The sequence below is a fragment of the Glycine soja genome, chromosome 17, assembly GCF_004193775.1.
Source record: "Glycine soja cultivar W05 chromosome 17, ASM419377v2, whole genome shotgun sequence".
Classification (NCBI taxonomy): Eukaryota; Viridiplantae; Streptophyta; class Magnoliopsida; order Fabales; family Fabaceae; genus Glycine; species Glycine soja.
In genome coordinates this window covers 29,372,696-29,386,447 of record NC_041018.1, presented here as the reverse complement: position 1 = coordinate 29,386,447, position 13,752 = coordinate 29,372,696, and the positions used below count along the sequence as shown (strand labels likewise).

The 13,752-nt window shown below is 32.4% G+C and overlaps 1 protein-coding gene across 2 annotated transcripts; it reads right to left on the bottom strand.

The window, feature by feature from the left end:
* Positions 1-510: 510 nt before the first annotated feature.
* On the bottom strand, positions 511-8,228 carry LOC114394211 (protein NRT1/ PTR FAMILY 1.2-like). Of its 2 annotated transcripts, XM_028355870.1 has the most exons (4): positions 7,955-8,228; positions 6,805-7,022; positions 1,984-2,528; positions 511-1,646 (listed from the first exon to the last, which is right to left on the bottom strand). In XM_028355870.1, exons 1-4 carry the CDS (start codon positions 8,055-8,057, stop codon positions 791-793), a joined length of 1,722 nt encoding a protein of 573 aa, XP_028211671.1. In that variant the 5' UTR covers positions 8,058-8,228; the 3' UTR covers positions 511-790. The 2 variants fall into 2 exon arrangements, with proteins under 2 accessions (XP_028211671.1, XP_028211672.1); XM_028355871.1 differs by lacking the exon at positions 6,805-7,022 and having other exon boundaries at positions 7,955-8,072.
* Positions 8,229-13,752: the final 5,524 nt, after the last annotated feature.

The following is a 13,752-nucleotide window of genomic DNA, read 5'->3' as shown; positions in this document are numbered from 1 at the left end:
CCAAGGACCAAAAATAAAATTATTATTTCATTAGAGACTCAACGTAAAGTAAAAATTTATTAGGAAGCAAATGTTAAAATCAAATATTTGATAAAATAATACAGTTAAACAAAAAAAAACAATTACACGTATTTGCTAAACATTATGGGTGTCTATCTAGTATCATTTTGTGAGACATTTTATTGTTATGTTGAACAATCTAAGTTATATTTATGTTATACTATTTAATATCAACCCAAAGGTTGGTGCCTGTCATAAAGTCTCGTCTTATTTATATGAGTGAAAACGATTTATTTAGAGGAAGAATCCATTTTTTATTCTTATTTGGTGCTAAATTTCCTTGAAGTAGTAGTGGAATGCCTATAATCTCTTACCTAGGATCAAAAATACTATCCTATCGCTAGTCCGGTACAGGTATGGTACCCATAACCGTGCAATGTAGGTAAACACTGATCAATTCAATGAAATAGGAGAGAAAGAAAGAAAATGATGTAAATAGGAAGAGTCTTATAAAATAATAAAGGCTACTGATAATGGTATAACTAAGTTTATTACCATGCAAAAGTTACGACTACCATAGCAGTATTTAGGCGTGGGAAAGATACATTCATTTCATTCCACTTTTACATCATATATACCTCTACTGTACAAGATCACAAAACTCTTAGGACAGATCTACATTTAGCCTATTAATTTCACAGATAAAACAACTTACAAAACCACAATTTCTCAGGCGTTTACAGTACATGTTGTATAAAGAATAATCTAGGAAGTAGGTAACTTCCTGCAATCAAATTTCTCTTCTAGCTTCAAGTTTTTGCCCGGGAGGAGGACCATAAGCCAAACTAATAGCAAGAAAGTAGAGGTAGTTAATTAAACCTAAGCAAGTGAGCAGTGCATAATAGTAATTCAGATGTCCCCTGTTAATGTTAGTTGCTATCCAGCTCTCGTTCCCTCCTACACTAGTGACCTTGTCCACAATGCTCACTAACACACTCCCCACTACATTAGCAGCAGCTAGTTCAAGAGTGAAAAGAGCCATTGCAAAACTAGACATGGTCTTGGGGATACAAGTGTAGAAAAACTCAACCTGCGCAACCGAGTTAAAAGCCTCGCCTATTCCAAGCAAAACAAACTCAGGAAACAGCCATAAAACCGACATGTCAATTACAGCATTAGGTTGGTCCTCAAAGCCTTGTTCAATGGCCGCATTTCGCCTCATAGTTTCAACTACAGCTGACGTCGCCTTAGCTGAGCATACAAACAACAATCCGATCCCGATTCGAGTTTTGCAACCGAATCCTCTAGGCAAGCCCCGGTATTTGGCTAGTAGAGGTACCATTATGCGGTCATACAAGGGAATGACTATTGATAAGGTCAATACCATGATAAGATTGAAGGACCCTGCAGGCATCTTGAAATTTCCAAATAGCCTTCGGTCCATGGTATTTGCTTGGAGGGTAGAGAATGAGCCTTGGGACACCATCATTAAAACGCCCGTCGACCACATAGGTAGGATTCTGAGCAAAGATTTCAGTGACTCAACCTGTTCCACTGTGCATTGGCTCCATGGATCTGAAACTGATCCATCAGGGTTTGAGATCGAGACTGTCTCAGGAATTTTTATGCAAGCTTTGTTCAAACACCTATAAAATAAGGTAATGTTATTCACTCTAGAAGTATTCAGTTAAATGTTATACGACAGGAACATGTTACATGTCTATGTGATGGAATTACTCTGCACTCCCAGAAAAGTAGAATTTTGTCAAGAGGCTGAAATATTCCTCATGAAGAAATAAAGACAATGACAAATTACCTTGAACAAAGTCAAAAAATGATTGTCACTATCCAACATATGATGATAATTGGGATATCATTTGCTGTTTCTCATATGAAATATATGGGGGCAAAAAAGTATTTTTTGAGAAGTGAAATTGAGAGGAAATTTGTAGATCATGAGGGCAAATATAACTATATAAGTACCTAAGGCTATCAGTAGGGACCATGAGCTCCGAATCATGGTCTTGATAGTACTGAACAAAGTTGGAATCAGGAAGACTAAGTTTTCTGTTCTTTACAGCCACCACAGCTACTTGTACAAAAGTAGTGAGTAAGCTGTGACTTGGCTTCACTTTGACATAGAACGGCAAACCCAGGATGAAACTGACAGCCGATATGAACATTAGCAAAGCAGGTAGTCCAAATCCAATTTTCCATCCTAGATTTTCTTGAATGTACACAATTACACTCAGTGCAATCACGGTTGATATTGCAATTGAGGTATAATACCAATTAAAGTAGCTATCCAAGAGCTTCTCATCATTAGATCTTTCTTTAATGTTCAGTTGATCTGCTCCAAAGGCTATGGAACAAGGTCTGACGCAACCAGCTCCAATAGAAATTAATCCCATAGAAAGGAACAAAAGAGCTTGTTGGGCTGGTGTACCAGAGTTGCAGTCTAGCATGTATGATTCACAGGAAGGTTTTAGGTCTGGGAACATGGCAGTTAACCACAACATGGTTAAACCCTGTGAAACAAAAAATATCATAACAGAAATTGGAAAGTGAGCATCAAAAGAATCATTTATCTCATGTCTTTCTAAAGATATTTCCTATATTGGAAAACAAAGCAATGGAGCACTATTAAGCACCCTTTGAAAGAGTACACAAAACCAAGCCATGGCTGATGACTCTAGCCTACACCAGCTCAAGCAATTAGCCACTTACAAATAATAAGTACTCTGTTTCGACAACTATGATTGAATTTCTGCAAGAAGTTCAAAAGCTTCTATAATTTAAAAAGAAGATTATGCTACAATGCAAGTGTTTAGGCGTCTAATTAGATTAGGTAAGTTGCCTGAAGCAACTGGCTGAGCCAAGTTTTGCATGCCATTTAATCATGACAACAGATAAAAGCTGACCAAGAAAGATTTGCATTCTTGGCAGCTCCAACCAGTAGGTTTCAGTTTTTATTTTTGGCGAAACATACTTGTTTTGAAAAAAAGAAGTAACAAATTTATAAATTTCTATGGAAAGAGTTCTGACTCTTAAAGTGGCAATTGTTTTTTGTGTTGCAAGGTAATCAACACCTACAGGGATCAATACCATGGTTTTAATCAAAACCATTGCTCCAGTGATTGATTTATAAAACACATTAGTTAGTAAATCTCTGTCCAATTTATTGTTCCACAAAGTTACATGCTGTTCACCAAATATAGTGTGAGCTAAATTTTTCAAAAAGATGAGCTAAATTATTTAAGAAATTCAGTAACTTTTACTAATCGTAAAGCACAGCCCCATTTTAGAAAAACAAATAAATACAAAAACGATCATCCATTACGTTAATTAAGGGAAAACAAAACAAAACTGAAACGTCAATAGTCAAGTTTTCCCTAAAGCGTCAATCATATTAATCCTGAACGAGCTTTCTGCCAGATAAAAAATATATATATTAATCCTGAACGATGGAAACTATAATTTGCAGTCCCTAAATATGTATTTAATCGTCAGATTAGTCCCAAAATCGTTAACCAGTCAAATTAGTTGCAAAATTTTCATAAAAAATCACTATTAAAAATTTACAATGTGTTTATGATTTGTACTACACCAATGTCGCTTTCGAAATTGATTGCAAACAAGTTTTTTATTTGCTTCAGTCCAAAATGGATTCAGTGATTGGTTGCATTTTGATTGCCTGTAATAACAACCTTTGCTTAATTAGCAACTTGTGTGTCAGTTTTGTTGGTAGACAAGCGAACTAAGTCGCTCATGCCCTCATGCCCTTGCAAGGGTCTCTAGATTCTATGCGTGTCCACAATGTTTTTATTATTCTCCTTGTTTGTATTTAGGGACTATCCATGAATGTATCAAAAAAGGAATCCAACTTTTTTTATACAATTATTTAAATATTCAACTTCTAATAAATAATTATTTAATAAATAATAAATTTAATAAATATATTTATTATTAATTTTATATGTAAAACTGAAAATAAAATCTACTACTAAAATAAAATTAGACAAAAATTAACTCAAAAATCCTATTTTTTTTATTCATTTTCTTTTATTGGTATTTTAAAGAAAATTCTTATATATTACATGAACAGCCTAAAGGGAGGGGGGATTAAGCCCAACGTGCCCCCCTCCCTCCAATCCATCCGGATTGTATTGATGTTTTGCTTATTGATGAAATGATATAAGCATATTGCAGTAAAAAAATTGTTTATTTAGATTCATCAGTAAAAGAACATAATTAGAATGTCTAGTCAATTAATTAATCATGAATTATTAATAAATATTAAAATTGTTGACTTTTATAATAATTATTTTATAAGTACTTTTAATTAATTAACAGAGTAAAAATCTTTAGACTTATATCAAAATTAAACTCAAAAATTAAAATCTGAAAAATTCAAATTTCTAATTATTTATAAAAGTTATTTTGAGTAACTTTAGAAGTCTAGAAGTAATAGGGATGAGAATAGGTTAGGCCCCCAATAGATACCTATAGCCTCCTACATCAAGCTCAAGGTCAAGCTTTTTTCAAAAATAGACTTGGCCTAGGCTTTGATAAAAGTCTATTTGATTAAAAATGTCAAGCTTTAGACCATTTAAAAAATCTTTTAGGCTTAACATAAATTATAATAATTTGTTTATTATTATTATTATTATACTAAAATTGTTATAATGTATCAAAATCATATTTGTTTATCTTTTAAAAATATTATGAATGTTGACCTACATAAAGAGTCAAACATATAAGTTTATTAAGTGATAAATTTATATTTTAATTTGAGGGTTTATTACAAAATAAACTTTTTAACTAAGTTATCTTAAAGGTGATAAACTTATACTACTATCTTAGTAAAGTGTTAGTAAAGTGTTAGACTGACTTTTATAAAACTCAATTCGTCTATTTTCATCTTTATTTTATGCTTTGAGTAACAACAATTTTAATCTTTATAGATTATAGTTTGTTTCATATAGAATTTTTTGAATGATTTACGAGTCTATTGCCCATGTAAAGAGAGTTTTTTTTTTTTTTTTTTTTGTACATAATGTAAAGAGAGGTTAAACTTATAAAAAAAAATTAATATGAAATAAACCTTTAAATAGGCTAACATTTCAAGTTTTTTGGACTTTCAAATAGATCATGTCAAGCCAAGAAATAAAGCCTATGATACATAATAGATCAGTCTCACATCTTCAATTTTTTAAACAGCCTAGGTCTATCTTAAGTCTTGTTTAGCCTAGCCTATTCTGACCCCTAATAAGTATAAGTATTCATGATAAAAATCCTAAAACCATTTTTAACTTCTTATAACTATAATTAAATAAAAATGAATCCTCCTTTCTTTCAAAATTTGGTTTCAAATTTAATTTATATGCACTCTCACTATCAACCAATTAGAAATTATCATTAATATGATTTTTAAGATAATTATTATAAAAATTAATAAATCTAATATATATAACGGTTTGTAATTGAACAATAATGTAAAAACTACCTTATCAATATATACAATATTTACTCAATTTTGAAAGACATTCTTTTTACACAATTTAAAACTACTTTTTTTTCTTTTAAATGTAAACAAAACAACACTAATTTGATTTTAAAACCCATCCGAAATCATTACATGGTTTGGGAAAATTATGATCCTGTCTAATCTCTCTACATAACACATAATTGAATATTAATATTTTTTTTTCGTAAAATGATATAGAAATTGGCAAGATCAATATTTTAAAAATGGTCTCTGATCACTATTTCGATCATGATGTCAAGGTTCTCTGGAGTGTTTGCAACCACAATGTCACAACAATTATGACTTCATCAATCACATTTGTCCAAAAAATTTGCCAATATCATGAAACATGGTAAAACTACAATCACGATTCAAATTTAAAACCATGACTAAAACCATGGACATGTAGTGATTCACAAGAAATTATTAGATAATCTACGACCATTTGTGCATGATCCCAACCAATATTTATATAATATTAGTTTAAAATTTATAATTTACAAGAAAAAATTAAAATTCATGTGAATATTAGCAGGACCATGATGATTTAGGACCATATAATAATTTCTCAATTACCCAAGGTATCTAATAAGAGAAAATAGGTAGTGCGCTAATGTAAAATAATTTTACAAAATATCATGTATAGTAAGTTGATTGACCTTTATCATAATTATTTGACTTAATTATCAATTTGATCCTCAAATTATTTTAAATTATTCAATTTAATCCTCAAACTCATAAAAGTGAATTAATTTGATCTTAAAATTTTTAAAAGGTTTAATTTGATCTTCGAATTCTTAAAAATTAATCAATCAAGTCTCTAAATTTTATAGAATTTAGGACCAAATGGAACTATTTTAAGTGATTTGGGGGACAAATTGATCTATTTTCAAAAATTTGAATTGAATCTTTTAAAAATTTGGAGACCAAATTGATACTTTTAAAAAAACTTAAAGTTCAAATTGAACTTTTAAAAAATTTGGAAATTAAATTGAACAATTTAAAATAATTTGAGAACAAAATTAATAATTAAGCTTAATTATTTTAAAAGTTATATCATGGAAGTAATGATAATTTTTTATTGGTTGTAAAAAATATTATACTATTAGTATATATTCATTAAACTAATTTAATCTAATCTAATACTAACTAGACAATTTCTTCTTCAATCAATCGGAAATTATAATTCAGTGAACACGTGTAAAATAAAAAATTATTACTTTTTTTTCGTTAAGTACACTACTAACAAGAATCTGTCAAAAAAAAAGTAGACTTACAAGAAGGCTGGAGAAGGAACCGATAGCAATGACGAGGAATCGACCCAAGTAAGAATCTGAGAGAAAGGCCCCAAATAAGGATAAGACGTCGGATGCGGCAGTCCAAGTGTAAATTACGCTTGTGCCCTTCGCAATAGGCATGAGGTAATCGTCCCTCAGATACAATATCATGTTGGGCATGATTCCGTAACTCGCAACTTTCTCCAGACATTCGTTCACTGATTGAGTCCACAGTTGAAGTAAGCAAAACGACGTCGTTTATTAATGAGTGACCGATGAAATGCTTATTATGGTTTTGAATTACAATTAGCAACTAAATTATTTTTCGACTGTCGCAGCTGTATCGTGAGAGTAAATATGACTACATTCAGTTAAAGAGAAGTTAGAATTTTTTTTATTTTTTTGATCCAAAGCACAAAATAATTAAAAATAATAATTACTTTAAAAAAATAATCTGAAGTATTTTTTTTGAAAGCATGTACAAAAATGTTAGTAAAAAAATAGGCACAAGTGGAGTAAAAGGTGTCTTGTTTGCTAATGCGTATAATGATGAAATTTTTGTTATATATATAGAGAGAGCAAAAATTAATTAGTAAAGCAAAATACACAAAACCAATTTAATTGATATGATTGCTAAAAGTAAAAGAATATTATCTCATATAATTACGCAATTTTTATTATTACAACATCACATATGAAATCAATCAGAATTTCTAATTATTAAGTAATCATGTTAATATGAATATATGTGTAAAAAAATTATAAAATAAATCATATGAAAGATTTTAAGAAGTTAGAGAGAAAATAATTCTTAAAAAAAATCTATATTATTCCTTCTTATTTTTTAATAAAGGAAAAAATTATTAACCTACTAAAAGAGTATGAAAAAATAAGGTATTCGAGCTAATTAACAAAAACAAAAACAGCAAATTAAGTTATATGTTACTTTAACAATAATAATTAAGCTTTCGAGGGAGGGGAAGCTAGGACCCTGACTGCCCCTTTCTATCCGTCCCCGGTCGCATCAGTCATAATTGTTTTTTTTTAATTGCTCAATATAAAAAGGTTTTTTTAGATATTGCCTCCACAACCGCTTTAAAATTATGATTGTCAATTTATTATTACTGAAGTTAGAGTGAGTGAGTAATACCTATGATGAAGGGCATGGTTCGCAAGCCACCTTTTCTGATTTGAGAAGAAGAAGTGCCATTTTCTAAGAGCTTCTCGTTCGCGGCATCAGAGGACTTCATCATCGTTTTTTCTTTTTCTGGGATACGATGTTGTTGAATTGAGAGACTGTGATGCAAGATTTTGAGGAAATTGTTGAAGATAATACGTGGACATTAAAATAAAATATCTCATTGTCCATGCCGATCTCGACTGCCACTTTTTAACTATTTATTTTGAGTGTTTTTCTTGGACCACATCTTTTATCTCTTCATTTCTTCCAAAATATACCTACTTTAAAAGTATTTCCTAAACTATACTTGTTTTGAAGCGAAAAGGAAAGGGTTTCGGACCCCAATTTCAAACAACACTTTTTTTTAATATTAATTCTCTTGTTTTTTTAAAATATTATTTTCACATTAAAAAAATAATTAATTTTTTTAATATTATTATTTTATTAAATATAATTTTTTTGTTTATACTATTTATTTTTTTAAAAAAATGAAAATATTTTGGGTTTAATAATTTATTTATACCAGGATAACATCATGAATATTTGTCAAAGGAGAAGTTGAAGATGAAGCTAGGTTGAGACAATTTTTTCTGTTATGACTTTGTTGTCGACATATCCTATATTTTTTCTAATATCGTGTTCACTTTCTTTGTTCATTTCAATGGGAATGCGATTTAAAATCGGATGAGCCTACGCAAACTTGTAATATGTTATGCAAATTAAAGAGTGGTGGCACATAGTTCATGGATCAATATTGACATATTTACAGGCAGTCATAACTTGAGAACATTGTGTTTAACCTGATATTCACCATAATCATAATTTTAGGATTGTAACATAACCCTAAACCTTTCAAGTGGTGGGTGTTTGAAGTGGGGCTTGGGTCTTGGTTACCATTGTAGAAGCAAACTTCATGATGATGAATCAAGTATGAATCAAGTAGTTTTGATGATAACAAAAGGCCCAAAAGAATGATTTCAAGATTGAGTCAACAAGTCCAAGATCAAGATTAATTTCAAGATTCAAGAAAGGACATCAAGAAGAATCAAGATTCAAGAGAAGATGAATTCAAGATTCAAGAGAAGAATTCAAGAAGCAACAAGTCAAGACTTCACAAGGGAAGTATTGAAAAGGATTTTTCAAAAACCAAACATAGCACAATTTTGTTTTACAAAAGAGTTTTCTCTTATTTTTCTAAGTTACCAGAGTATTTACTCTCTGGTAATCGATTACCAGTTTCCTATAATCGATTACCAGTGATAAAATTTGATTTCAAAAAGTTTTTAACTAAATTCGCAACGTTCCAAATGATTTTTAAATGGTGTAATCGATTACAATATATTGGTAATCGATTACCAGTGTATCTAAACGTTGAAATTCAAATTCAATTGTGAAGAGTCACATCTTTTCATAAAATGCATTGTGTAATCGATTACATGATTATGGTAATTGATTACCAGTGACAAGTTTTGAATAAAAGGTCAAGAGATGTAACTCTTGACATGATTTTCTCAAGGTTATAACTCTTCCAATGATTTTTCTTGACCAGACATGAAGAGTCTATAAAAGCAAGACCTTGACTTGCATTCAGTAGAACTTCTTGAACTTTCCTACTCATCTTTCTTCTTCTTCCTTTGCCAAAAAACTTTTTAAGTTTTCTGTTATCCAAACCTTGTTCTTCTGCAAGTGAAAATTCTGCAAAAAACAAAAGTGTGCTATATCTTTTCATTCTCTTCTCCCTTTGCCAAAAAGAATTCAACAAGGACTAATCACCTGAATTCTTTTTGTGTCTCTCTTCTCCCTTTTCCAAAAGAACGAAGGACTAACCGCCTAAATTCTTTTGTGTCTCCCTTCTCCCTTTCCAAGAGAATTCAAAGGTCTAACCGCCTGAGAATTCTTTTAATTCTTCCTTTTCCCTTAAACAAAAGATTTCAAAGGACTAATCGCCTGAGAATTCTTTGTCTTAACGCATTGGAGGGTACATCCTTTGTGGTACAAGTAGAGGGTACATCTACTTGGATTGTTGTAATTGAGAACAAGAGAGGGTACATCTCTTGTGGATCAGTTCAAAGTGGAGGGTACATCCACTTGGTTGTTCAAAGAGAACAAGGGAGGGTACATCCCTTGTGGATCTTTGCTTGTAAAGGATTTTACAAGGTTGAAAGAAATCTCAAGAACCGGTGGTTGCTTGGGGACTGGATGTAGGCACGGGTTGTTACCGAACCAGTATAAAATTCTTGTGTTTGTCTTCTTCTTCCCTACACTTTTTAATTTCCGCTATGTACTTTACTTTTACGCTTTAATTTTGTTTAAGTTACATAACTTAGTAGTAAAGCCTAATTGAATCTAGTAACATTAAGAAGGATAAGTTTTAATTAGTCAAGGTACATTAATAATTAATTCAACCCCCCCTTTTTAATTATTCCGAGGCCACTTGATCCAACAACCATAAACGTGTGGTTGTGTTTGTCAGATTCATTAACAATGTGTGTATTTGAGTTCTTGCTGACCGATATTCATTGCCTCAGAGATGACTTTAGAATACTGCGAGCTGGAGTTTATTGTAGGCCTCTAATAGCAAAAAGTTTTTGCGGTTTTAAAGTACGTCTCCTCGACCAATGATTCGGCAAATATCTTGTGCTTTTGAATATGGAATCAACGACTCAGATAAATTTGTAGTCATATGTCCCCAACGTTCCCCTCATCGAAGCATTGTACTCAATATTTTTTGGGTAACTGATCAAGCCATTCAGCTGCACCTGCACCTGGCTTATTCGCACGGATATCCCCAAAGATGTCGTCAATGCATTTTCTCCATGTATGCGTACCTTGTAAATATTCAATCAATTTAATATGTTTTGAAATTTGAATTAAAAAATAGTTTAACGAAAAAATAAAATATTAAAGATTCTCACCCGCCTGCATGAGTGGCTTCTTCAAATGTTTGTAGTTCGGGTTACCACAAAGGAAAGTTTATGCAATGTGGTGTAGGTAGAAGAGATGGGATGTGTCCCTAACCCACAAGTTACTTGGGTTACTTATAATTGAGGGGTGCCTATCTGAAATAAGAGAAATGTTACTTTGGAGAGTAACATGGTGTTCACTTTCCCATATGGTTCCTTTTTCCCCAATTTTTAACAAATATATTCAAGGGAAATGAAATATCGGAAAGTGCACCAGGTTGTCAAGTATTTAAAATTAAAACGGAGTGATCCGAGTATCAAACTCAGGGAACTTGCTTATTAGACAGAGTTTTATTCAGAAGTAAGGCATTGTTGGAACAAACATTGATAATTGATGGTTAAAAATAGAAATAAACTAATTCTATGGTAAAAACAGTAAATGCGGGTAAGTAAAAGTTGACAGCAATAGGTAAAAAGCGTTGGGTCTTTCAAACAAACAAGTTGATGCATATGAGGATATTTCTCTAATTAATCATGTTCTTGTGTTCTATGTTGTAGCCTAAAGTACTAAACCTCGATCCCTCGTAAGTTTAGACTAATTTAACCTAAGCTTCATCCACAGATCCCTCTTGTAAGACTAGGCTTAACTTAAACAACATTATCATCACAGGATATTCAGAAAACAGAAACCCCACAATCCATCCCTGGTAATGTAGTTATTTAGTCCTTCTTCTATCAAGTTCTAAGGCAACAATACATTTGTCAATGCTAAAGTCACCTAACAGTACACACAAGTGGGTGATCAGGCCAAGAGCATGCAATAATTAAGCATTGAAAGAAGCATTGAACACACAAAACACAATTAATTAGATATTAAAGATAATTACATCAACTGTTCCTTAGAAATCCGCAAGTAGGGTGTTTAGCCAGCCATACACAGAAACCCTAACACAAATGAGATAAAGAGTACAAAATAATTGTTGCTTACACAAGAAGGGGCATCCCTCCTCCTCTTCTTAGGACCTCACAATCACTCTAACACTCACTAATCTCTCTAAAAATGTAGAACCCTAGGCTTCTCTGCACAACTGCTCCTCTTTGTTGCCTCCAGAGTCTTTCTCAAATTCTATGCAAAAATATGCAACTCTGGTCTCTCAAAATTGTACCCTAATTTTGACAATTCAGGCTTAAATAGGTTCTGAAATTGCGATGTCGCGCTTAGCGCCACCCTCGCGCTTAGCGCAAATAAGTAGATTTGGGCATGGCACCAGTCGTGCACTGAGCCTAGCAAGAGACAAATGTCTCACTTAGCAAGCTGATCTTGCACTTAGCGCGCGGCCTTGATTCTTGTGCTCTTCTAGATTCCCTTGTCATGCTAAGCGTGCTGAAGCTGCGCTTAGCGGTGGATGCGCGCTGAGCCCAAATGATCGGCTGAGCACGATTGATCCTTTTGCACTTCAAGACTTTAGTCTTTTTTGACCTGAAATTGTGCAAATTTTATCATTAAATCACATGGGAGATACTCTAAAGACAGCTATTCAAACAAAACAAGATTTATATACAAATTCCTACAAAATAACTACAAATTGGGGAACTATACAAGTTTTAGAAAATGTTTTCTATACAAAAGTTAGTCGTATAAGACGACAACACATGGCTTTTCAAATTCTTCAGGAAGAATCCTCATGTTGAAGTTGTTTCCTTTTTTACAATGGCGTACGAAATCGGGAAGATATGATTAACACCGTTTGTGATGTAACAATCAATAATGTGCCAGTATACTTCCCGTAAAGCCATGTACCATCTACTTGTATGATGAGTTTGCAATATGCAAACCCAGTAAGGCATGAATCAAATGAAAAAAAGGCACGTTTAAGCATGGTTTTGTCAGGTACCATTTCTCCCTCTTCAAACACAGATTTTGTTTGAGCAACTACCACAGTCCTGGAACACAAGATTGTAAAGGTCCCAAAACTATTGCCAAACATATGATTCTTCCTAGTTTCCATGAATCATCTCTAGGGATCTTTGCTTTGTTAACCATGCCTTTTGTAGGATGGAGTATAATTAATGAACATTTTGATCTCTACAATCAACATTTTAATTTAGACTATTTGGTTCATTTTGACAATGGATTGGATCATCTGCGCTATGGCGTGTTTGTCGAGTTGCCTATGATTTTGTATGAGCATTGGTGCGAAACAAGTGTGTTTATCTCAGATACTCTTGATAATCCATTTCTTATGTGTCTTTGAATTTCATGCATGCATAACAATTTTCGTGTGATTTACACACGAAGTTTAGTCTTCTCCGATCAAAATATATTGTTTTGTAGTCAAAATGATTTCTGATGTTGTATTTTTTGACTGCTCAAATACATTGTGCTTTTTCGTCGAAGGTCATGACAACCTCGATTTCACCAGTTGGTGGTTGTTCACGGTCTTGTTATAGAACGAAATGGTGGTGATCAACGTATTCTAGTAGGTGGTCGAGGTTCAAATCCACTGGACACCTAGGTTGGTGATATTGCAATGGAGGTGACGTTGGTATGACAACACCCTCGACATCACTTTGCTCATTGTTGTGATTAAAAAGCTCTTGATCCTCATGCTCACTAAAATCATCAATGTTTTCTTCGTGAAATCAGGATCTTCATTAGTGATGGGATGTTCATTTGAGTTTGATGTTTGTGTTTGTGGTTGTTGTGATGGGGTGATGTTGTAAAATATTGTGATGGATGAATGTTTTATTGATGAAAAGAGGTTTGTTAGGCATTAGAAAAATAATCATTTTGAGATAATAGTTATATGTATGAAGTATAAATATCAAAGGCGTCTTGTGTTTCAAGGTTGTTGTATGAAGACA